The sequence below is a fragment of the Geotrypetes seraphini genome, chromosome 5 (genome assembly GCF_902459505.1).
Source record: "Geotrypetes seraphini chromosome 5, aGeoSer1.1, whole genome shotgun sequence".
NCBI lineage: Eukaryota > Metazoa > Chordata > Amphibia > Gymnophiona > Dermophiidae > Geotrypetes > Geotrypetes seraphini.
In genome coordinates, this window is record NC_047088.1 from 13,002,378 (window position 1) to 13,027,924 (window position 25,547).

At 43.8% G+C, this 25,547-nt stretch overlaps 1 protein-coding gene across 2 annotated transcripts in view; it reads left to right on the plus strand.

Annotated features, from left to right (window-relative positions):
- Window positions 1-25,547, plus strand: part of ARHGEF9 (Cdc42 guanine nucleotide exchange factor 9) — a 448,518-nt gene that overhangs the window by 75,479 nt on the left and 347,492 nt on the right. For both annotated transcript variants that reach the window (XM_033946853.1, XM_033946852.1), the window contains exons 3-5: window positions 3,022-3,327; window positions 4,851-4,989; window positions 5,160-5,269. In XM_033946853.1, the coding sequence (XP_033802744.1) occupies window positions 3,022-3,327; window positions 4,851-4,989; window positions 5,160-5,269 (555 nt within the window). The remainder of the gene's footprint in view (window positions 1-3,021; window positions 3,328-4,850; window positions 4,990-5,159; window positions 5,270-25,547) is intronic.

The following is a 25,547-nucleotide window of genomic DNA, read 5'->3' on the forward strand; positions in this document are numbered from 1 at the left end:
AAAGCGTGCACCAAAAAATACAGTGGAGCTCTTGCCTTGTGCCTAAAATGTAGCAGCATAACCGGTAAATTAGAAATAGCTACAATTTATTGGGATTGAGTCGCTCTAGGGAGCAGGAAGGTCGTGTTGTTTTGGAAAGAAGTCCCAGACAGCTGTCGTGCTTAAATTGAATCGTCTTTTTCCTTTGGTATTACTGGGCCATTGACTGTAGAGGTCCGTCTGGAACTACTGAAGTCACTGTCGAAGCTCGATACCTTGGGTTCCAACTCATGGAGTTGCTCTGGAAGGACCACTCCAGCCTATCCAAACAATCGCATCATTTGCGGGATACAGACCATAAAAGTCTGTCCAGCAGCTTCCTCATCCTAAACTGAATTGCCATATACGGGACGTAGGCCGGGCAAGTCTACCTAGTACCAGCCCTTGTTCTTCAAATAATGCCATTCGTTTTCTAATTAGTGATTCATCCCATGCTTCTTTGAATTCTGTCACCGTTTTCTTCTCAACCTCCCTCTCCATGAAAAAGAATTTCCTAACATTACTCCTATGTCAACCACCCCACAACCTCAATTTATGCCCTGTAGTTTTACCATTTTCCTTTCTCTGAAAATGATTTGGTTCTATATTAATACTTTTCAAGTATTTCAACATCTGGGTCATCTCTCCCCTTCTCTCCTCTATATCCATATTCAGGTTTTCCAGTCTCTTCTTGTACGTCTTTTGGCTCAAACCCCCTACCATTTTCGTCACCTTCCTCTGGACCGCTTCAAGTCTTCTTATATCCTTAGCCAGATACGGCCGCCAAAACTTAACACACTGCACTCTTGAAATCCAGGACTTTGAGTTTTGTGTGCCCACTGTCCAGTTTAGCTCTTGCATCAAATCATACATGTATGATGATCACTGCCACCAAGGTGAGCACCCACCCAGACAGTGGAGCTCAGAACAGTTTACATGAATTTATTCAGGTTCTCAAGCATTTTTCCCCTGTCTGTCCTGGTGGGCTCACAATCTATCTTATGTACCTGGGGCAAAGGGGGGATTAAGTGACTTGCCCAGGGTCAAAAGGAGCAGCGTGGGTTTGAACCCACAACCTCGGGGTGCTGAGGCTGTAGCTTTAACCCCTGCACCATATTCTCCCCACTTTCTCCATTCTTGAACACCAGATCCCAGCATTTTCCCTTCCACTGTGGGTTCCATCACCAATTTTCTGAGCAGAGAGCTTTGAAGGACATCAACAATCTCTTTTCTTCTTCCTGATTCTGTAGTCAGGACACTCCAGTTCACATTATTAAGGTTGAAATCTCCTAGTAACGTTACTTCCCCTTTCAGACTCAGCTTTTTGTCCAGCTTCTTCATTTCTGTCAGAGGCCTATAATAATATTAATAACTTTATTTTTCTATAACGCAATACCACAAACAGTTCAGAGCGTTTTACAGAGGAAGAGACTGTATACAGACAGCGATATTACAAAAAACTTTCAAAATTACATTAACATGGTAAGATTAATCAGCTTTTCCTGGAAGCGTTTTAGAAGTACAGCACAGTAGAAATGGAGTCAGAGGAATTTGTCAAAGAGATAAGTTTTGATTGACTTCCTAAAAGTTTGGTATGAAAGAGCGTTTGAGATAAAGTTGGTCAAACATTTATTCCATTTGCCTGCTTGGAATGATAACATTCTATCGAGGAATCTCATGTAGATACAGCCCTTCAAGGATGGGAAAGCGAACAAGTAGGCACTACGGCCCCGATTCTGCAAAGTGAGTCCCGATTGTAGGCAGCTGTAGTTGTCCTACAGCTGTCTAATCAGCCAATCGGGAGGCACGTTTTCTAAAAAAATGCTCCCTGGGCAGGCTGCCTATATTGAAGGCGCCTCCAGGAGCCCAGGGAGGCCTGCAAGCCCACCTAAGCCCGCCTAAGGCTAGGCAGTAGCCTTAGGCGAACCTAGGCGCCCTACGCATCTTCCTAGTAGAGCAGGAGATGCTTACTATGCAGGCCAGCAAAATGCTGGCCTACATGGTAAGTAGACGTGGCCGCTATACTTAATCGTGACCAGGAGATCTACTATTTTCTCGGTTATAGCACCCCAGCTCTGGAACAATTTACAAATATACTTACGCAATGAATCCTCTTTAGAAAAATTCAAGCGTTCTTTAAAAAGTTTCCTGTATAAGTTTGCATTTGAGATATAGATAGTATAACTTATCAATCATTAAATCTCTTAGATCCTAATTAGACCTACATGTAGGTCGCAAATTTATCTTCTTTCTTTCTATGTTTATTTTTGCCTTTATATCTCTTTATTTTTTTTTTTGAGTTACTTGCCATATGTTTTTCCCTAAATGTTTCTTCTCTTTCTTTAAACATTGTAGTTCATCCCCCTCACCTTCTCTACCAGTTATTTATTTGTACGTATATATTTTGTATTTAATTGTATAAAATTGTTCTGTTTTGTCCCTTATTTTTAAAATGTTCTATGCATTGAAGTATTTGACATTGCGTGTACAACAAACCTTAATAAAACTTGAAACTTGCAAGGGATCTCCCTGCCGCGATTAGTATAGCAGCTGCGGCTACGGCTGCTAATCTCCCCTCCCCCCCCTCCCCCGACGATTGCGGCAGGAGGGTGCCTAACCCCTCCTTCCCACAGAACCCCACTCTCCTCTTCTTCTTTATTGGTTTTTCCATATATTACCTAATCCTCCTATGTATCTAAAGCCTTCTTGTTGACACTAGGATTTGAACCACTTATTGAACTTCTCTATCTTATAACGACTTTCCTCTCCCTTACCACAGAAAAGTCTACAGTGTGTACCAAAGACTTTAGACCTTCCCTCAGCTTCTGGAAAGCTTTCTGTGTTTCAAGCATGCCACTATTGGCCAGATCATTTGTCCCCCAAGTGGCTTACAATGTCAGTTTTGGTGCAAGAACTCAATGGTGGCTTAAAGATACCAAAGAAAATTTCTAAACGCAATGCAAAATCAGTACTTAACAGTAAAATCTCATCTTTCACTTCTAGGGCCAAGTGAAAGAACAGTCAATGAATGAAAAACAGAAAGAGACACAGAGGCTCCTCCTGACGGGAAAAGAATCAGATCCAAGCAGTAGATGTCCAGGGAATGAACTTCCCATTCTTGGAGAATGCTTCCCCTCGGTATCTGACTCCGATGATGGAAGTGCCACCGAATTTTTTGATGCAATGAGCGATTCCTTTGAAGTTAGGGCACATCAAGAGAGCTTAAGCGACAGGAGAGAGTCCAGCCAGCCCTTCACAGACGCAGAGTCTCCCACAGGCCTACTTTTTGAGGTCCTGGATTCTCCCAAAGTAAGTGACCTTGTTGTTGTATTTTTCACGTCTAAATGGCAGATTTACATGTGTCGACTGTATGTAGCTTTACATAAACACTTTCAACTATTTGCTCCTAATCACATCTGTCAGCTAGGCACTATGTACATCAATCAACCTTTTTTCTACATTAATTTTTTATACTAGTGATCAGTTGCATAGATTAAACGGTGCTTTATATAATGGGATCTCTCAAATTTATTGCATCATTTATAGTTAGTTCACAATATGGCAATCCAATTTGCCACTTTTCCTCATAAAAATGATCACATTACATTAGTCTCCTATACCCTAAATTATTGAAGACACGCTATTGGCTACGTGCATTGTTAAAATTAAGATTTTGACGTTAATCCATAAAGCTTTTTATAAGGGACTTTCTTATCTGAAAAAATCCAACCACATCACTCCATATTTCTAAAAAATGCAATGGCTACAAGTCGAGGCCAGAATAATTTTCAAATTCAGTTGCCTATGCTTCAAAACACTATTCGGTACTGCAACACTATTCGGTTCTCCAAAACAAACTCTGCCTCTCACGCAGAACACTACTATTCGCCTTTCCGAATCCCATAGGATGCCAATTCAAAAGACAAGACACTTTCATACCAATCATTCAGAAGATCACTGAAAAACCATTTATTTGACAAATTCATTTAAACTTCCTCAAACGATTTCCTCTACGTCTACTTGCATGCTCCTGCCTTCTGATATTAAACCTGATAAATTAACCTTTTGTAATCCGCCTTGAACCGCAAGGTAATGGCGGAATAGAAATCCCTAATGTAATGTAATGTAATGTAATGTATATATAATTATGTTCACTCCTATTTCATGCTCTTGATGTAACTTCACTGCATTCCTGCAGACTCTCTTGTAAACCGTCTTGAGCTGAAAGGTATGACGGGACATAAATAAAGCTATTATTATTATGACTATCTTTCCGACTCAATGATACTCCACTTAGGCTATTACTTTTCCGGTCTCCAAATCAGTTAATTCTGTCAATCCCGCTATTGGGTAGGGCCAGGGTAGGTAGCACTTGAGAGGCAGTGTTTTTCTGTCTAGCTCCAGTCTGTGACTTCATCATTAGTGTTTAATAATAATAATAATAATAACAACTTTATTTTTCTATACTGCCATAGTCTTGCGACTTTTAGGCGGTTCACAATGAAGAAAAGCTGTACAGTCAGCGAATTACAATGTATACATAAATAAGAGGACATTGAGCGGTCAGTGATTACAAGGTGCAAATTGGTTAGAAGAAAAATATACATAGGTTACAGAATAAGAATTAACTTGTTTTCAAATTACATTGAAAATGATCAGGTTGGGCACCAGCGAGAAGCTGGGTACAATTGCGAAGAGGATATTATAGCAGACAGAGAATATAGGGTACCTATAATGAGGAATAAGGAATTCGGGTGAGGTGTGGTAGCTTTTAAGAAAGTGGTCGTCACTTCTGACTTTGATTTTTTTTTTTTTTTTTTTTTCTTTCCCAGTTGGCTCACCCCATGTCATCGACACGGGCTCCATCTGACAGTGTCCTGCTGGACAGGCATCACTCCATACCGCTCTCTCAGAGTACTCCCACAGGGCTGGACCAGGTGGGCTGGATGAAGCTAACAGTGCTGAGCACAGGTACCTTGCACTTTCCGGGCTATTGAGTTTCATTGCTGCCTGTTGATATGCAAACCTCCATATGGAGGTATGAAGAGGCAGGGTTCACCTCTGACACTTCCTTTCATTTTTGCTTTTCATCTGCCTGTATGATTGCCAATTCCCTCTTGTTGCTATTTTCCTTTTCCCAGTCGAGCCTGACCTCGGCTCGAAGACACTGCAAGTCCAAAGAGAAGGCCGGAAAGGGAGACAAAAGGGGAAACCTACAAAGCCTGCAGATGATCTACTGCCCGTCCGTAAAGTAAGTCTTTGCTTAATTGATCAGAACCTGTTGTGTAATGTAGCCGCCGGTGACAGAGTTGTAAATTCATGCGACATCGTTTTCTCCACTCAGCATGACCTTGTTCTTGTCGCTCAATTGTCCTGTCCTCGAGTCTTGCGAGCTCTTCAGAGGAAACTATTGTGACAGTGTGAAATGTGTTGCACCACACAAGGCGTGGTCATGACTAAAAAAATGCAGGCTGTTTATAGAGGCGGGGAGGAGAAGGAAAGAAGGGCTTCGGAACGTGAACTTGATTTTTGAAAACTGTTCTTTGACCCGTGTTCTATTCGTGCAGAATTTCATGTCCTTGCGTGAGGATAATAATAATAATAACAGTTTATATACCGCAGGACCATGAAGTTCTATGCAGTTTGCAATGATTAAAAGATGTTACAGACTGAGTAGAATTAACAAAGTTAAGAGCTAGTGATAAACAGCTCTAGAGATCAGATATTGTGGACTAAGATTGTACAGGTCAGTTACCTAAATACTTCAGGAACAGACATGTTTTTAGGTGTTTCCTAAATTCCCCATAAGTAGTAGGCGTAAGCAATTGTTCCAGATCTTGACCCCATAATGCTGCCTGATATGCGAGAAGATGTTGATGATGTTTTTAAATTTACTTTGTATATGTTAAAAACTTTTAATAAAGATGATTGAACTAAAAAAAAAAAAAAAAATTTACATCCTCTAACCGGTGGGGAAACAAAATTCAAGTGTGAGCTTCTCTTATGTCTGTTGGTTGAGAAAGAGAAAAGGTCAGTTATATATTTAGGGGCTAAGCCGAATAGTACCTTAAAGCAAAAACATCCAAACTTAAACTTCACACGTGCCTCCATCGGCAGCCCCAGTGCAGAAGTCGGTAGGAAGGTGTTACATGATCGAACTTCTTCAACCCCAAAATTAGCTTGACCGCCGCATTTTGCACCAGTTGTAATCGCCGCATATTCTTCTGGGAAATCGCCAAATATGCTCTAATGCAGTGATTCCCAACCCTGTCCTGGAGGAACACCAGGCCAATCGGGTTTTCAGGCTAGCCCTAATGAATATGCATGAGAGAGATTTGCATATGATGGAAGTGATAGGCATGCAAATTTGCTTCATGCATATTCATTAGGGCTAGCCTGAAAACCCAATTGGCCTGGTGTTCCTCCAGGACAGGGTTGGGAACCACTGCTCTAATGGACCGAAGCTTCCAGAGAGTGAAAAAACCCTTTCTAACCAAGGAGTCCACCTCGAGGATATTACTCGTAGGACTGTCCCGTGGTACGTGGCCCTTTTATGAAGCCATGGCAAAATCCAGACTTAGCATGTGCTAGGCTGGAACTTTCTTGTGTGCTAGCCCAGGTTGACTGGAGCAATATGTTTTGCAGGTCCCGTGCTACATTTTCCATATACACGTGGGGCTCACTGGCGTAGTAAGGGGGGTGGTGGTACCCATCCTCCTCTCCGCCCACTCCTTCCTACCTTCCCCTGCACCCCTTCCCTTGTACTTCTTTAATTTTTCCTGAGCGAGTAGCATTACAAACTTGCGGCCCATGTCGGTGTCGCCTCTTTCGTTACTTCCAGGCCCCTGGGTCTAGGAAGTGATGTCACAGGAATAGCTGACACGACACGGGCAGCAAGTTAATGCTGCCGCTCTCGCCTGGAAAATTAAAAAGGGAAGGGGGAAGGGAAGGGGGACGGCACGAGGGGTGGAAGAGTGTGGGTACACCTCTCCGTTTGTCTGAGGTCTTTCTTTCGCTTAAGTAAGAAGCTAGCTTTCTTGGCTTGTGTGATGCTTATGTCTTGGGGTGATAATTTTGGATTTCACTTCCTTCCATTCCGCCCTGTTTTTTGTCATTTTCCCCACATACATACTTATAAAATCACATCCAGGGGAAAAGAACCCTAAATAGTTACCCACATATGTGACTATCACCATTCAGGCACCTAAAACGAGGCAGCTCCATATGAAATTACCCTCGCACCGGTGCATTTACAATTGCCTGATATACATACGAATGAGCACACGGGACAACGGCTGCTCCAGTGGGCAACTGTCTACATCGAGCCCTCTTATCACGCAAAAGAAGTGTACGATTCGTTGATGCTTCCTTTAGTAAAAGCAAAGAGTGAGGACAGTCTCTGGACGTCTGAGCTCCTTTGATAGTATGTGGATGTTACTGGGTTTCCGCAGCCCTTATTACAAAAAGGACTGAACTTCCTCGAGGCGGCTCAGACAGTCTTCTCCCCTGTGGCTATCTTTTGCCATGACAGACCCTCGAGGGGGAAGCGCTGCTTCTACTGTTTTTTTTTTTTTGCAAATGAGCTGGCGTCACTGCAGCACAGAAATAGCTTCCGTGTACATGAGGATGGAGTAGAATACGACAAATTCACTTCCATTTGCATATGCGAAGACTAGACTCAAATATTTTAAGCATAAGTGTCTTTCGAGCAGGCTGATGCCTGCCCCTGATTCTAGACAGGGGAAGGGGCTAGACTTTCTGGCACATGAGGTGCGCTGTTTTCCGGCTTGATTTTCTGCTTGGAAGATGTAGAATGAGTCAGTGGGAGGCTGTTCATGTCTTTCCTTCCCCTTCATTTTTCCTTATTCATACAAAATGTTGCTTCATCTGTTTGCATATTTTTATTCCTTAGCTTGGAAAGTTCTCCCTCTTCTTTTGGGTTTCCAGGTCGTCCAGAGCCAATCTCTATTAGCCTATGGCACCATGAACCTAATTCAAAGTTTACCTTTCTAAATAACCCAACCATCACAGTTTTTACCATTGACCAAGGACCACCAGTAATAGCTGTCTCTATAACCACTAGGTGTCACCATCGAGCAATAAGCAAGGCCCCCCACTGCCTCAGAAAGCAGTGAACTCTATGGCTCTTCAATTGCATTCCCAGGCTGGCTAACCTAAAGAGCAAAAAAACTGGCCCAGGAATTGGTGCCAACCCTGCACGTGGTAGTGCACAGCATCTGCTACTGAGCCACTAGGATAGGCCGCCTCCTCCGCTTTTTCACATTTATAGAATAATTTATGAATTGAGATTTTTTAGACCACATTTCATACACATGAGTTCAGACCAGAGAAACAAATGAACACTGCACACCTTGTTTATATCATTAAGGACTGAGGAATCCTAAAGAAAGCTTTAAGAGACATTTCAACCAAATTTAGGCCCCTACATTTTTGGGCTAAAAATTTGCCAGCTTTGGGAACATGAAATGGAGGTTTCTCAGTTCAAGCTTGCTATTTATTTTCATATACTGAAGAATATAATTGAGACATCTAGGCCCTGATTCTATAAATGGTGCCTAACCTGTCGGCACCATTGAGTGCAATTGACAATCATCCACTAGGTGCTGTTTATAGAATCATACCTAGAGATGCTGGTAGGCACTGAAACCTTAGGCCAGGGGTCCCCAAAGTCCCTCCTTGAGGGCCGAATCCAGTCGGGTTTTCAGGATTTCCCCAATGAATATGCATTGAAAGCAGTGCATGCACATAGATCTCATGCATATTCATTGGGGAAATCCTGAAAAACCGACTGGATTCGGCCCTCAAGGAGGGACTTTGGGGACCCCTGCCTTAGGCATACTCCAATTTATGCCAGGGTTTTCTTTTCCTAAATGAGTGAACATAAGAACATATGAATAGCCTTACTGGGTCAGACCAATGGTCCATCAAACCCAGTAGCCTGTTCTCACAGTGGCTAATCCAGGTCCCTAGTACCTGGCCAAAACCCAAGGAGTAGCAACATTCCATTCAGAATCTCAAAGAATAGCAAGATTCTGGAATCCCAAAGAGTAACAAAAGATTCCAGAACCCCAAAGAGTATCAACATTCCATGCAGAATCCCCAGAGTAGCAACATTCCATTCAGAATCCTAAAGAATAGCAAGATTCCGGAATCCCAAAGAGTAACAAAAGATTCCGGAACCCCAAAGAGTAGTAACATTCCATATAGAATCTCAAAAAGTAACAAAAGATTCCAGAATCCCAAAGAGTAGCAACATTCCATGCTACCGATCCAGGGCAAGCAATGGCTTCCCCCATGTCTGTCTCAATAACAGACTATGGACTTTTCCTCCAGGAACTTGTCCAAACCTTTTTTAAAACCAGCTCCTCTATCTGCTCTTGCCATAACTTCTGGCAATGCGTTAACTCTTCTCTGAGTGCGCCTAAGTTAAGCGCTGGTTGGCACCTAAGTGAAACCATGGCCAAAATCCACCCAGAATTCATACCCAACCCTGCCGCTTCAGAGTAGACACCTACCTTGAAGTGGTAGGCAACTTCCAAGTTAGGCGCCTACCACCAGCTAATTCATTTTTGAAAATTGTTTTAAAATTACTTTTATAATGGCACATTTTAATTAATGGAGGCGGGAATAACCACCACAGCCCTCAATTTAAAATCGAACCAGGGATTGCCAATCTCACAGGTTTGATTTGATTGACTTTTAAAAGTTATTTATCTGGTTTTTCAGTTTTACACCTTTGTTAGCTCAACTTGGACCCCCGAGGAAGGCTTTTCAGCCAAAACGTGGACCATGCCGGGGCACCCTATATGGGTTTACACCCTTCTTTGGCTTTAGTTGATGTCTCCTTATCACTTGCATCGTTTGTACATGTATTAGATTTTAGCCCCTTTGTTGGGATTCTATCATACATATTAATAAAGTTTTCATCAAGAACATCGACTCCACACTTTTTGGTTTTCATTTGGTTTTTGTACCCAAATTTGGGCACCATAATGCAGACATGCTTATGCCAACGTATTCGTTTATCCCCTCTTTTACAAAGCCGCGGTAGCATTTTTAGCGCCGGCCATGGCGGTAACAGCTCCGACACTCATAGAATTTGTATGAGCTGTTACTGCCACAGCCGGCACTAAAAACGCTAGAGTGGCTTTGTAAAGGAGGGGGCTATTTATTTTAAATATTTATAATTAACTTAAAACCTAGGCAAATTACAAAATACACATACAATAATAGAACAATAAAAACATATACCAAACATATTCGCATAAAACTTATCATTCCTACTGTTCCTGCATATTCTCAACTGCAGTACAGGTCTTACTTGCGTAGCTGGTTTTAAGAAAAGTTTGGACAAGTTCCTGGAGGAAAAGTCCTTAGTCTGTTATTGAGAAAAGACACGGGGGAAGCCACTGCTTGCCCTGGATCGGTAGCATGGAATGTTGCTACTCTTTGGGGTTCCGGAATCTTTTGTTACTGTTTGGGATTCCAGAATCTTCCTATTCTTTAGGATTCTGAATGGAATGTTGCTACTCTATGGGGTTCCGGAATCTTTTGTTACTTTTTGGGATTCCAGAACTTGCTATTCTTTGAGATTCTGTATGGAATGTTACTACTCTTTGGGGTTCCGGAATCTTTTGTTACTCTTTGGGATTCTGGAATCTTGCTATTTTTTAGGATTCTGAATGGAATGTTGCTACTCTTTGGGTTTTGGCCAGGTACTAGGGACCGTGACTGGCCACCGTGACAACGGGCCACTGGGCTTGATGGACCATTGGTCTGACCCAGTAAGGCTATTCTTATGTTCTTATGTACTTATCTCGGGGGAGAGGGGAAAACATACTGGAACTTAGCAAGTGAAATGAATAATTTTTGGTTGTTGTGTCAATATTGCTTTGAGAATGAACGTGACTGTTGGGTTCTGCCGTCATTTACTGTGTTACTATGTTTCTATGATGGCATCCTGGCGCCCAGAATACATTACAGAATTAGTGCTCAGCATGCAGCATCGAGGCATCCACATTCCGACACCTGATTATAAATTGCCTCCATTATGTGTCCTCCGGGAAAGGTGAAGCAGGAAGTGGCTTAGACACAGCCTCTGCCATTCAGCTTTGAGCTATCCAAATTTCGAGAACCATCTTCAGGCAAGATGCCTACTAAGGCCACCTTCGAGTTTTAATTCATTGTGAACTGGATAAAATAAAAGTGTTGGCATGTTGTTTTAATAAGAAAATAATAGCACAAAAACTCGGATATGGTGAATATCACAATGAATACAAAAACACTTTCACCAAAAGGAAAAAATTGAAGGTGTAATAAACAGAGACACAGGCAGAGACCAATCTATGCGGAGGAAAAAGCCTCAGACAGGGGCCCACCCACCTCCACAATGGTGGAATAGCGGTGTTCAGGCGATCACTTCACTGGCATAAAAACCTCCTATTGTAGTGGTCATAGCAATGTGTCTAAAAATTATTATTATTGCTTTCAAATTTGAATGGTAAGAGAAGATAAGAAGTTAAGTCATTATCTTCTCTTACCATTCAAATTTGAAAGCAATAATAATAATTTTTAGACACATTGCTATGACCACTACAATAGGAGGTTTTTATGCCAGTGAAGTGATCGCCTGAACACCGCTATTCCACCATTGTGGAGGTGGGTGGGCCCCTGTCTGAGGCTTTTTCCTCCGCATAGATTGGTCTCTGCCTGTGTCTCTGTTTATTACACCTTCAATTTTTTCCTTTTGGTGAAAGTGTTTTTGTATTCGTTTTAATAAGAAAAAACATTTCCCTTTTGTGGGCAGAGGGTTTACGACTTGTCAAGAAAGTGGGGACTTTGCTGGTAGCCAAGGATGCAGTTTGCAAGTCCGTGCCTGGATTATGAAATTTTTTTAATCAATGCACATCTTTGCAAACTGTATGCGCAGGTGTTAAATGTCCATGCCTGCATTCAAGGAATGATTTCTTGCACTATGCTAGTGTTTTATAAGAAAAGCAAAAAAAAAGCAAAAACCTCCCAAACCCCAAGAATAAAAATTAGATAAGAGGGAGAGACAAGAGCAAAAAATGGTAAATCTACTAATACTAGGAAAATTTAGTGTAATCGGGAGAGCCCTCAGTCACACAGCCACAAGCTGAATGGCCATTTTCCGCCTTGCAATCCAAGCTGTGTCGGAGGATTTGGGGGACACAGCGCAGTCCAGCCGTTCCTGAAGAAGGGGGTGTGCACCCCCGAAACGGAGTCCCGTTGGACGAAGTTGACATCTGCTGGCTGCTTTTTCACACGGAGAAGCTAAGTCCTTCCAGTTTGTTGTTTGCTCTGTTGGATATGGACGCTTGATTTTGGCCCCCTGGATAAGGGGTAGAGACAATTGCAATTAATGGTATAGTGTGTTTTTTTGATTTATTTATATATTTTTTCACACTTAACACTTTTGGGGTGCACTTTACTTATCAATCAGCATGGAGCGAGCCCGGGGATGTTCCACAGTTAACACTCTTTTGGGTGTAAGCCAGTGACAGCCTTTCCTCTGGGAGTCTCCAGTTGGTGGCTGTGTGACTGAGGGCTCTCCCGATTACACTAAATTTTCCTAGTATTAGTAGATTTATCATTTTTTGCTCTTGTCTCTCCCTCTTATCTAATTTTTATTCTTGGGGTTTGGGAGGTTTTTGCTTTTTTTGTGATTTTTTACCTCCCTTTCACTTTTGGGTTTTGTTATTTTTCTTTAGTGTTTTATAAGACACATGGACATATAGTTGTCATAGTAACATAGTAAATGATGGCAGATAAAGACCTATATGGTCCATCCAATCTGCCAAACAGTGACATTCATTTGAACCAACAATACTGCAGTCTGTCTCATTTATGGCCTCAAGAAATCGGACCATGTAAGCCCGGCTGCCTGTGGAAGCAAGGGTCATCTTTAAGTTTGCTTCAAAACCATGACAGGTTCATCCCCAACCTATCTGTCTCATCATTTCGAATTTCCAGGCCTACTTGTTCGCTTTTCCATCCTTGAAGGGCTGTCCTCGATAAAACATTATCATTCCATATGTTCTTATGTTATGTTATGTTCAAGCAGGCAAATGGAATAAATGTTTAACCAACTTCATCTCAAACGCACTTTCTTATCAAACTTTTAGGAAGTCAATCAAAACTTATCTCTTTGACAAATTTCTCTGACCCCACTTCAACCTTGAAGTTTTCCCAAAACTCTTCCAGATAAATTTGACTAACCTTAACATGCTACTGTAATTTTGAAAGTTTTCTGTAATACCGCTGCCTGTATACAGTCTCTTCCTCTGTAAACCGCTTTGAACTGTTTGTGGTATTCCGGTATATAAAAATAAAGTTATTATTATTACTTCTATTAATTATTTCTACAGCAGATGTACTCAGCGCTGTAGAGAAGGAGACAGTCCCTGCTTGAGTGAACTTACCCCTCCCAGCTTATATTCAAGTCAGCCTTTTTTTTTTTTTTGGGGGGGAAGGGTACCTCGACATACTCGTTTCAACTTATATTTGAGTATATATGGTAATTGAGACCACCTAACCCACATTGTCCTGAGCCAGAAATGCTCCTCTTGCAACACACTCCTTAGAGCTCCTATCCATTGCCTTCCTTCATTGGTGTCGTAGCCAAGCAAGAAAGTCAGTGGATGGGATGCACTTTTGGAGCTCCTGCCTCCCTTGTGCCCTGTGCGTGGCTGGGAGGGTATAGATGGGCTGGAGTAGGTTTTGACGGAGATTTCGGCAGTTGGAACCCAAGCACAGTACCGGGTAGAGCTCTGGATTCTTGCCCAGAAACAGCTAAGAAGAAAAAAAAATAAATTTAAATTGAATCAGGTTGGGCAGACTGGATGGACGATTCGGGTCTTTATCTGCCGTCATCTACTATGTTACTATGTTACATAGGTCAATGTGGCCCTGATCGTGGCTGAATTTTGCCTGTGCTATTCCCCCCAGCTTCACTCCAGCATTATTACATTCCATTAGTGATTTCTATTCCGCCTTTACCTTGTTATGATTTTAAGAAGTACTTAAGGAGTTGTTGGTAATGCAGGAGGAATTCAAAGCATTATTGGTAGTGTTATATTATGAGGGTAAATTTATAAGGAGTTGTATCCTTCAAGCGGTAAAGGGAATGCCTACTTTGGGCTGTATTAGGGATGCTTTTTACCAAGGAGTGTTAAGTTCTTAACGTGGCATTAACACAGGCAAATAGTGTTAAAGTGTTTTGTGGTATTTTGGCTGTGTGTGCATGCTTAGCACACATTAGCTATTTTTGAAAATGATCTTTTAGAGGGGCATGTCGTGGGCATAGAGCGGGCATAGAGTGTTTATGCTTATTTAAGATTTGATCTACCGCTCCTGCATTTTACTGACCTAAGCGGTTTACAAAGTATCAAACTAAAATGAAATTAGGTACTTGAGAAAAACGACCCGATCTGTCCCGAAGGCTCACAATCTGGCTAAAGGACCTGATTAAAATAAAAATATATCTAATACATTTCCAAGATCAAAAATCAAAGAGATAGAAATAATGAAAGAAGATAAAAAATTAAAAATAAAATAGAAAAGTCTCTGAGGCGGCTTGATAGTAAATTCAGTCTGCAGAACCAGGTCAACCGGCCGCCACCAGGAACCACGCCAATGAAGACCACGACACCAGTCCATGGACAGGTAAGGCCAGGCGCCGCCAACAGCGGACCCCTGAAGGGAAGTTCAGTTTCCCTTCGATGTGTCCAAGAGCGCAGCTGCAGGAGTGCAAGTCCGCCGAGGAGAGGGGGGGGGGGGGGGGGAGAGAGGGCAGGCCATAGGAGATCCTATCTGGTCGATGCGCTCTGATTAGCGTTTGCTAAGCAGATAATGCAGACTTAACGCAAAAGCATTTAGCATCTTTGAAATAGGAGGCAGTAAGGGTTCTCACATTGTTATTTTTGCAGGCTAAATTAAAAAAAAAAAAAGTCATAAAATGTTACGTCTTAAATCTAGGCTTACCATGCGGGAAAGTTCCATGTTAGAAGTTAAGCCCAGATTTCAGTGAGCTTTTAGTAAAAGGGCTCTCAATCATTTAGGCATAGATACATGTTTAGGTCCCTTCATTCTCTCACTAATACAAAACAGTTTTCTTACCGCTTCACTTCCTCAGTGTTGGAAACAATCTATAATTACGCCAATAATAAAAGATCATAAAATTACGTCTGAAGAAATTTCTAATTATCGACCTATAGCAAATATTCCTTTCATGGCAAAATTTGCAGAGAGTCTTGTTTTTGAACAAATATCAGACTTCGTGGAATCCACTAATGTTCTTCATCCTTTCCAAACTGGATTTAGAAAATTTCATAACACCGAATATACCATGTTAGGCTTAATTAACAATATTCACTATTTCCTTGAACACCACAGATCCGTAGTTCTAATTTCTTTAGACCTAACCGCCACTTTTGATACCATTGATCACAACCTGTTACTTAATCGACTAGAATCTATTGGAATCATCGATCAAGCACTTGAATGGTTCACTTTCTTTTTGTCAAACCGCTCTTCCTTCATTAGATTTAATAATAGTACATCCAAAAGTTATTCATTAGATTATGGTATCCCTCAAGGCTCAAAACTATCTCCTCTTCTATTCAATATATTTCTTTCACCACTTCTAAACATAGCACAATCTCTAGGTTTTACAGCTTTCGTCTATGCAGATGATATTCAGCTTATTCATCCATTGGACCCAGATAGTAATGATGATATAGTAGCAATTAACAATAAACTGGTAACAATAAAAAATTGGCTAACTACAAATAAATTATCATTAAACATTAATAAAACAAAAACGATGCTTTTCCCCTGGAAAAAAGATATAATTTTGAGTTCTCCAATCTCAATCAACAATACTAATTTAGAACAGGTCACCTCTTTAAAAATATTAGGTGTTTTGATTGACGATAAGCTTTCATATCACGACTACATAAACAATATCGTTAAATCATGTTTTTATAAACTTCGACTGATTCGCTCTCTTGCAAAATTCTTACAACCAGAATCCATCAACATTCTCATTCATTCCCTAATCATGACTAAATTGGATTACTGTAATTCTCTTCTTATAAATGTAACTCAAAAAGAAAAAAGAAGGCTGCAACTTATACAAAATACCGCCGTGAAACTAATTTACAAAGCTAAAAAATATGACCACGTTACCCCGCTGTTGATTAAATCCCATTGGCTTCCTATAAGCCATCGTATCACCTTCAAATTACTGTTTTTGGTGTTCAAAGCTTTAAATTTTAATGAACTCCAATTTATTAACAGATGGCTTATCCCATATAGTACAACACGCTCACTTCGTTCATCTTCATCTAATCTTCTTACAGTGCCTTCTATTAAAATGATAGGAACTAGAAGACAAGACATGTTCTCAGTTATGGCCCCTCATTCTTGGAATCTTTTACCACAATACATTAGAGAACTAAAAGACCTAACACTGTTTAAAAAACTGCTAAAAACCTTTCTCTTTAAAGATGCGTATGGATCTTAGGACAAATAAAAATTGATAATCTTTTAACCATTACCGAGTTTTCTATTTTTTTATTTTTTTTTTAAAACAGCCATTATTACCCACCTTTTGTTTTTCCCTTTTATGTTTTTTCTTCTCTTCTATCAAAAATTGTAACTACTCCCCCACTTAACCACACATGTCTTGTATGTTTTACCCACACATTATTTTAAAATTAGGTTTACAATCAGTTTGTAAAGTGTGTTATATTTTAACTAACAACAAATTTGTTTTTATGTCACCATTAATATTGTACTTGTTTCATTTATTAATACATGTTATTTCATTGTACATCGCCTAGCAATTTATATAGGCGATTCATCAAGAATAAATAAACTTGAAACTTGAATACATATGTCAATGACCTCCTATAAACAATTGAGTGTTGCAGATTTATACACTTTAAAATGATAGCCTGGATTATGCTGATGGGCGTGCACAAGGCTGGAATTTGGGCGGAGCTTGCGCGTGGCTTGTAAAATACTGTAATTTATGCATGCACTTGAAAACTATTGGCTTGGACATCCAACCCAGCTCTAAGAACATAAGAACATAAGCAATGCCTCCGCTGGGTCAGACCTGAGGTCCATCGTGCCCAGCAGTCCGCTCACGCGGTGGCCCAACAGGTCCAGGACCTGTGCAGTGATCCTCTATTTATACCCTTCTATCCCCCTTTCCAGCAGAAAATTGTCCAGTCCTTTCTTAAACCCCAATACCGTACTCTGCCCTATTACGTCCTCTGGAAGCGCATTCCAGGTGTCCACCACACGCTGGGTAAAGAAGAACTTCCTAGCATTTGTTTTGAATCTGTCCCCTTTCAACTTTTCCGAGTGCCCTCTTGTTCTTTTATTATTCGAAAGTTTGAAGAATCTGTCCCTCTCTACTCTCTCTATGCCCTTCATGATCTTGTAAGTCTCTATCATATCCCCTCTAAGTCTCCTCTTCTCCAGGGAAAAGAGCCCCAGTTTCTCCAATCTTTCTCTCTTTCTCTCTCCCTCTAATTCTCTCTGTCTCCCTTTCTCTCTCTCTTTCTGTCCCTCTCTACTCTCTCTATGCCCTTCATGATCTTATAAGTCTCTATCATATCCCCTCTAAGTCTCCTCTTCTCCAGGGAAAAGAGTCCCAGTTTCTCCAATCTTTCTCTCTCTCTCTCTTTCTATCTTTCTCTCTCTATTTCTGTCTTTGTCCCTTTCTCTCTCTCTTTCTTTCTCTCTCTCTCTGTCTCCCTTTCTCTCTCTCTTTCTGTCCCTCCCTACTCTCTCTATGCCCTTCATGATCTTATAAGTCTCTATCATATCCCCAGTGGCGTACCAGCCCTAAGGGGGTGTTCCCGGCCTTGCCGTTCAGTCCCCCGCCACCCCCGAAGGACCGCTCGCCCCACTGACCTTCCTGCACCACCTGTGAAGCAGCCCGCAGCAGGATCGCGAAGTCAGCGTCAGCATCCCTGCGCTGCTTCCTGCGCCGCGATCCCGCCCCTCCTCTGACGTCAGAGGAGGGGCGGGACCATGGCGCAGGAAGCAGCGCAGGGATCGCTGACGCTGACTTCGCGATCCTGCTGCGGCTGTTCATAGGTGGTGCGGGGAGGCCAGGGGGGCGAGCGGTCCTTCGGGGTGGGTCGGGGCATCAGGCCTTCAGGGTGGGGCGGGCGGGCAGGCAGGCAGGCTTTCAAGGGGGAGGGGGGTGACAGGCAGGCAGGCAGGCCTTCAAGGGGGGACAGGCCTTCGGGGGGGGGGGGGGTGCAGACCTTCAAGGGGTGCAGGCCTTCAAGGGGGGCAGGCAGGCCTTCAGGGGGGTGCAGGCCTTCGGGGGGGGTGTAGGCCTTTGGGGGGGTGCAGACCTTCAAGGGGGTGCAGGCCTTCAAGGGGGGGGAACAGGCCTTCAAGGGGGGGAAAGGCAGGCAGGCCTTCAAGGGGGGGACAGGCCTACAAGGGGGGGGGACAGGCCTACAAGGGGGGGGACAGGCCTACAAGGGGGGGGGGGGGCGGGCCTTCAAGGGGGGGTGCAGGCCTTCAAGGGGGGTGCAGGCCTTCAAGGGGGAGACAGGCCTTCAAGGGGGGGGAAAGGCAGGCAGGCAGGCCTTAAAGGGGGGACAGGCCTACAAGGGGGGGACAGGCCTACAAGGGGGTGGGACAGGCCTTCAAGGGGGGGACGGGCCTTCGGGGGGGTGCAGACCTTCAAGGGAGTGCAGGCCTTCGGGGGGGGGGGTGCAGTCCTTCAAGGGGGTGCAGGCCTTCAAGGGGGGGAAAGGCAGGCAGGCAGGCCTTCAAGGGGGGGACAGGCCTACAAGGGGGTGGTACAAGCCTTCAAGGGGGGGGCAGGCCTTCGGGGGGGGGGTGCAGACCTTCAAGGGAGTGCAGGCCTTCGGGGGGGTGGTGCAGGCCTTCAAGGGGGTGCAGGCCTTCAAGGGGGGACAGGCCTTCAAGGGGGGAAAGGCAGGCAGGCAGGCCTTCAAGGGGGGACAGGCCTACAAGGGGGGGGGGGGGGAAGCTACAAGGGGGTGGGACAGGCCTTCAAGTGGGGGACAGGCCTTCGGGGGGGTGCAGGCCTTCGGGGGGGGCAGGCCTTCAAGGGGGGGACAGGCAGGCAGGCCTTCAAGGGGGGGACAGGCCTACAAGGGGAAGGGACAGGCCTTCAAGGGGGGTGCAGGCCTTCAAGGTGGGACAGGTAGACCTTTAAGGGGGGACAGGCCTTTGGGGGGGGGACCATGATTTAGAAGTACACGGAGGGAAGGGGGTGTTCAAAGAGACATGCATATGCCAAACTTTGGGGGGGGGAAGAAATAATGGGTCTGAAAATAGAGGAGAGGGAGAGAGATGATGGACCATGGGATTTAGGGAGGGAAGGAACAGAAAGGGAGAGAAATTGGACACAAGGGATGGTGTGGAGGAGGGATAGAGATACTGGATAGGAGGGTAATTAGGAAAAGAAACGGAGAGATGGTGGACTCTGGGATGGTGGGGAAGGAGGGAGAGATGCCGGATGAAAGGGTATTTAAGAAAAGGTGGATCTGTGGAGGGAGATGAAAAAAAGGAAAGATACCAGACTTCCTGGGAAGGGAAGGGAAATGGAAAGGGAGGACAGAGTTGGCAGATGGATGGTTAGCATGCAGAAAGAAGGAGACCCTGGCAAGCAAGTTATCAGAAGAAAACCAGAGCCTTGGACCAACAAGATTTGAAATATAACCAGACAACAAAAGGTAGAAAAATTAATTTTATTTTCTGTTTTGTGATTATAACATGTCAGATTTGAAATGTGTATCCTGCCAGAGCTGGTGTTGGACTGCAAACGTGAGCTAGGATTTAACAGAAAGAGGAAAAGTCCTTTTTGTTTCTTTATTTTATTTACACCACAGCGCCAGTGTGGTTAGGAGAAGCCAAAGGGGGTGAAAAAGCTATAAAACCCACCAGGAGTTTTGAAAAAAATCACCCAACTGGGCAGGAAAATCGAATTGAAAAACCAATTCAATAGGGCTGAATCGAATCAAAATTTTTTTTTCCTGTATCTGGCAGCATTAGTTTGCGCTACTGTCTTAGACTTTAGGACCTGGGATTGGGGAGAGATGGCATCCTCAGTACTTTATAATGCAAGTGAAACGAGGATTTGGTCAGACTTTTGAAGGGTCTGCAGAAAAAAAATATTGTATAGGCCGGGGACATGAGACAGCAGGAAATGGGAACTTTTCTTCCTTCTATTTTTGTGAATGGAAAGGCTGAGGATGTCAGAGAGGTCAGTTAAAATATGTGCTTTATAAGAAAATATAATAATGTGTTTTATAAAGTTTATAGCATAGCTGGCCTACCCAGTGAGGTGTTCCTAGTGGTGATGGTGGCAGCGTGTCAATGTGTTGAGAGGAAGAGGTGGTCTGGGAAATTCTGCTGAGCAAACTCCGGGCCCATTTCCACCCCCCAGTTAGTCCACTCCACTCAACTGATTCACACACTGAGTGGGTCTTTGGGTGTTGTTTTGGGATCTCTTCCAGTGGTTTATCTCCTTCTGGTCCAAGGAAGGAAACTTTGTTATCCTTAGCATTGACCTACAGAATATGTTTGTAACAGCGCTGCTTGTGTGGCATTAGGCTATGTAGTGATCGAAAGAAAAAAACAGACCTTTGCACATTTTTGCACTATATGGTGGGTGTATGAGGAGATTCACATTTCCTGCACAGCTAAGTCCATGTGAAGTTACCTTGTGCTGTATTTGACATCTAGCAAGGTCTCTGTTTGAAAGGAAAGATCTAAACTTAAAAATGAAGTGGCCAGAAGTTATGGTAAAAGCAGATAGTGTAGCTGGTTTTAAGAAAGATTTGGACAAATTCCTGGAGGAAAAGTCCATAATCTGTTATTAAGACATGGGGGAAGTGTCTGCTTGCCCTGGATCGGTAGCATGGAATGTTGCTACTCTTTGGGTTTTGACCAGGTATTAGTGTCCTGGATTGGCTACCATGAGAATGGGCTACTGGGCATGATGGACCATTGGTCTGACCCAGTTAGGCTATTCTTATGTTATGTTCTCATCTGTAGGGGCCTTTGTTTTCACTTCTTATTTTAATGTATTTTTTTTCTGGGAACTTATCAGTGTTTTTTATAATGGGAACAAAAATGGAAGAGAATTAATGTGTGTGGAATGGGGGGTAACTAATTTCTTCAGCTAAATAATTCAATCCACTTCAAACAGACATAGGAGAACTTGTGCACCATTCACACACCCTCCAACCAAAAACGTCAAAAGAAAAAAACTGTTCGACAACCTCCTAGCCATTCGAGCTGCAACACTCGACCCCCAACTCTACAACCAATTGATATCAACCACAGACTGCAAAACCTTCAAAAAGAAATAAAAACCCTTCTATTCAAAAAACACATAAAACCGAACTAACACAATCAGAACTGTCCCAAGCATCACCTGCAACTACTCCATATGTACTTCTAATGTCATGACAATTTAGACATAATTTATGTTATGTTATGTTTGGAATAATGGTTACATATATGAGGTTCAATAAAAGAAAATTTTCACTGCCTGTTTCTATTCTGACCATTTATTCCATTTCATGGTTATTGCAAAAAAAAAAAAAAAAAAAAAAATTTTTTTACATGGGGGGGGGGGGGGGGGGGGGGGTGTCAAAAAATGATGGGCCCCGGGTGCCACATACCCTAGGTACGCCACTGCATATCCCCTCTAAGTCTCCTCTTCTCCAGGGAAAAGAGTTCCAGTTTCTCCAATCTTTATCTATCTCTCTCTATTTCTGTGTCTCTCCCTTTCTCTCTCTCTTTCTTTCTTTCTATCTCTCTCTCTCTCTGTCTCCCTTTCTTTCTCTCTTTCTGTCCCTCTCTACTCTCTCTATGCCCTTCATGATCTTGTAAGTCTCTATCATATCCCCTAAGTCTTCTCTTCTCCAGGGAAAAGAGTCCCAGTTTCTCCAATCTCTCAGCATATGAAAGGTTTTCCATCCCTTTTATCTCCTTTGAACCCTCTCGAGTAACGAGGTCTGATATAAATGTCTGCACTTAATACTTAGCTAGTATTTTATAAAATAGGCTTTACATAGGCGCCTTGAAAGGCCCTTTAACTTATTCAATGACCTCCTATCTGTTTTGTGCCACGGAAGCTGGAGTTTCAGTGGCACTATCTGAAAACCTGTGGATGGATTTATACATTTAATGGCTGCTGCTAAACCTAGAAATGATTTTGGATGCTGTCCGAATACTTCTAGAGCACCACGAGATGTCTGCGGCACTGTCCAACTACATGAAATATAGACTGTCCCTGATCCGTGGAGCTTACAAGCTCTCGTTCTCTTTGAGAATCAGGGAAATGAGCCAGCTGTCGGGCACAGAAGGATCAATCGCAAACAGGAATCTGAAATAAGCTAGAGGTGGAGGCTCGGTTTTTCTGAAAGCGTCATAGAGGAGCTCTGTGATGCCTTAGCCTCCCACTGAAGGGTACTGGGATCTGGGAGGTTTTGGTGAGGCCAGTGCAAATTTTAAAGCAGCTGAGGTAGAGACTTCCTCCTAAAAGGGGGGTGGGGGTGGGGTGTTATCCTGTAACTGAATGCTGCAATTGCTAAAGATGAGCTTGACCTGGCCTATGTGACACAAGGAGCACGTGTAGGAGCGTCCGCTCGGTCTCCTTTTCTGTTCGTGGCTTGTCTCTTACCGCTGCCGTGCATTTTATGCTTATTGTTGCAATCAATTTTCTGTGTCAGCACAAGAGGTGGGTGAGGTCTAGCTTTTTTTGTGTGCTAACGCTTGGAGTTGCTAGGGAACGGCACAAGATTTCTCGGTAAATGTACAGGGATTTAGTTTGGTCCCATTTGCTGGGGAATTTCTTGCTTTGAGGCTTGGGGCTTTGTGCCGTTCCCCCCCCCCCCCTTCCCGCCTCGCAGCCGGGGAGAGAAAATGTCCTTTAGGCTTTCGCCAGATGAGTCACAACCTTCAGAGAAGGCAGATGAACCCAAGCCTGATCTGGGACACATGCTAGAACCTGCCACAAATTGAACGTTACAGGGAGAAAAAGTAAAGAAGAAAATGTAGGAGGCAAGAAAGGTTTTAAAAAAAACCCCAAAACCCCATAACTAATGCAAGGCTTTTGCAAGAGAATTTTGCCTGTGTCTTTCTAGTGGTCTGGCTTATACAGATGACCTGTGTTCCTCGGTTGAATTATGCTTTTGTGGTGCACAGGGAGAGGGGGGGGGGGGGGAAGGATTGGCAAAGGTTTGGGTAAGACTAGACTTCACAGTTTCTCTTCTGGGCCTTGAAAATCCTCCCCTGTCCTCCTTCCACAGCCAGGACTGTGCTGAAGGGGGCTCCAGAAACCCTCTGTTGAATGATTTCAGCAGTACAAATGGTGGAGATGGGGGGGGAAGGGGGGAGTAGAAAGGTTAGGGCCCTTTCAGAAGGAATTGGTAGCGCAGGAACTGCCACCACCACCTCCACTTTCTTTGCGGGGCCGTGCGCCTGAGTGGCAGGAACTCATGGTCATGGTGCTGTTTCTGTCTCTATGGTGGAGGATTTGAATCTGTAGCGAGGCCTTCCTGTTTGCATCCCAGCCCCTCGGCTCTCTAGCCTCCCCGCGTTTTTTTGCTGTGCGACGAAGAACGGTACTCGCTGTGCTCACATCGTTTGGCAAATGGAGGAGCATATGAATTTGAGCTCAGCCTGCACGGAGAGCGCGGCGAAGGGAAAGCAGACTGGGTAGGAGAGGCAGAAACACTTTCTGATGGGCAGCCTCGCACAAAGTCCGTTATTGATGAGCGGTGGTCGAAGACAGCTCTTCCCAGTTCCCAAGCATGGGAGCCCCCCCCCCCAAACCAGCCTAGTTTTCAGGATGGCCACAGTGAATAAGCATGAGGTTTTTCCCTGCCCTCTGTATAAATATTTGTCATGTATGGTCAGGTGCTTATCTGGGCAGTGCTGGACATGCCTACAGGGTCTATCACCAAGGGTGCTGATGTTATTAAGACATGGGAGAAGCTTCTGCTTGCCCTGGATCGGTAGCATGGATTGTTGCTACTCTTTGGAGTTCCAGAATCTTTTGTTACTCTTTGGGATTCTGGAATCTTGCTATTTTTTGAGATTCTGAATGGAATGTTGCTACTCCTTGGGTTTTGGCCAGGTACTAGAGACGTGGCTTGGCCACCGTGAGAATGGGCTACTGGGCTTGATGGACCATTGGTCTGACCCAGTAAGGCTATTCTTATGATCTTATGTTAGTGGGTGGCAGCCAGGGCAGTTGCTTTGGACTCACTTGTCACAAGAGACCCTAAACCTTCCTCAGTCTTTAGAAGGCATAGCGTGAAGGTAGGCTTTAGACCCCCCCCTGCACATATAACACCAACCCTGAGCCTAAAAGAAGGCCTGATGCAGGTCACTTGGTCCGTTGGCTGCTCATCTGTTATGCGCTTGGAAGCATGACCCCTGCTGGGGATGCATGGTACTTGCCTGTTGTATGTCGTCATGGAGCCCTATCACCCACATGGCTGCCAAAGCCTAGGGGACCCCAGAGCCTTGAGCCGCCACTGTGCTGAGTAATCCCCAGAGGCCACGCTGAGAGCCACTAGCTTCAGCCTGATAGTGTGCTGCAGACATGACTCTGAACAGATTAATTAGGATCCATAATCGCCCCCCGCCTCGTACCTTATTTATCAAGTACCATAATCAGTGAGGCCCCCCCTTGCATATGCCAATAATAACTCTTTATGTATTCTGAATGGATGTAAACACATTCTGCCACTTTTGAATACATTGAACAGACGGCACATATTAGGAGCAGTCCCCTCCCCTCCATCAGTAAGAGTGGGCGCTATGTGTGTTGTCTGGGCGCAGTTTCTCCAAATGGGTTAGGAATGAACCTCCCCTCTATGCCAGGGCATGTGGATATATGATCTCAGCCTCTCAAATTTACTTCTAACACTGTTTATCTGTGTGGGTTTGCTGTATCTTGCCATGCGATCCGGCGGCGTTATTCCCATGACCCGCCGAGCAGCTTCCGGGAAACCAAAGTCTTTGGGATCAGGCCTAAGGAGAGTGAAATATATCCAGTTTCATGCTGTGTCCCTCCCCAAGGAACTATTTCTTCTCCCCGTCTTATGCTCATAACAGAATACATCTGGAATCCTGACCAACAGGGAGACATAAAAGGCTTTCCCTGCTCGGTTTCCCTGAAAGGTTCGGACAGGAGAAGGGCGCTGCTCTCCCCCCCCCTCCCCCCGTCTCCAGCCTTCCTTCCAAACTCTGCGCACATGGCTTTTTCCCCAGGGGCTGAGATGAACTGATGACACACGGGCCTTTCAGTGAAAAGGAAGCCCCCCGGTTCGCAGCCCATTGAGCCGAGATGTGGAATCGGATCAGCTGAGTTTTCAGCTCTGCGTTCCAATGCAATTAAACCATGAAGGCACAGACCAATATAGATGTAAGGATTTATGCTTAGATGTTGCTGGAATCGT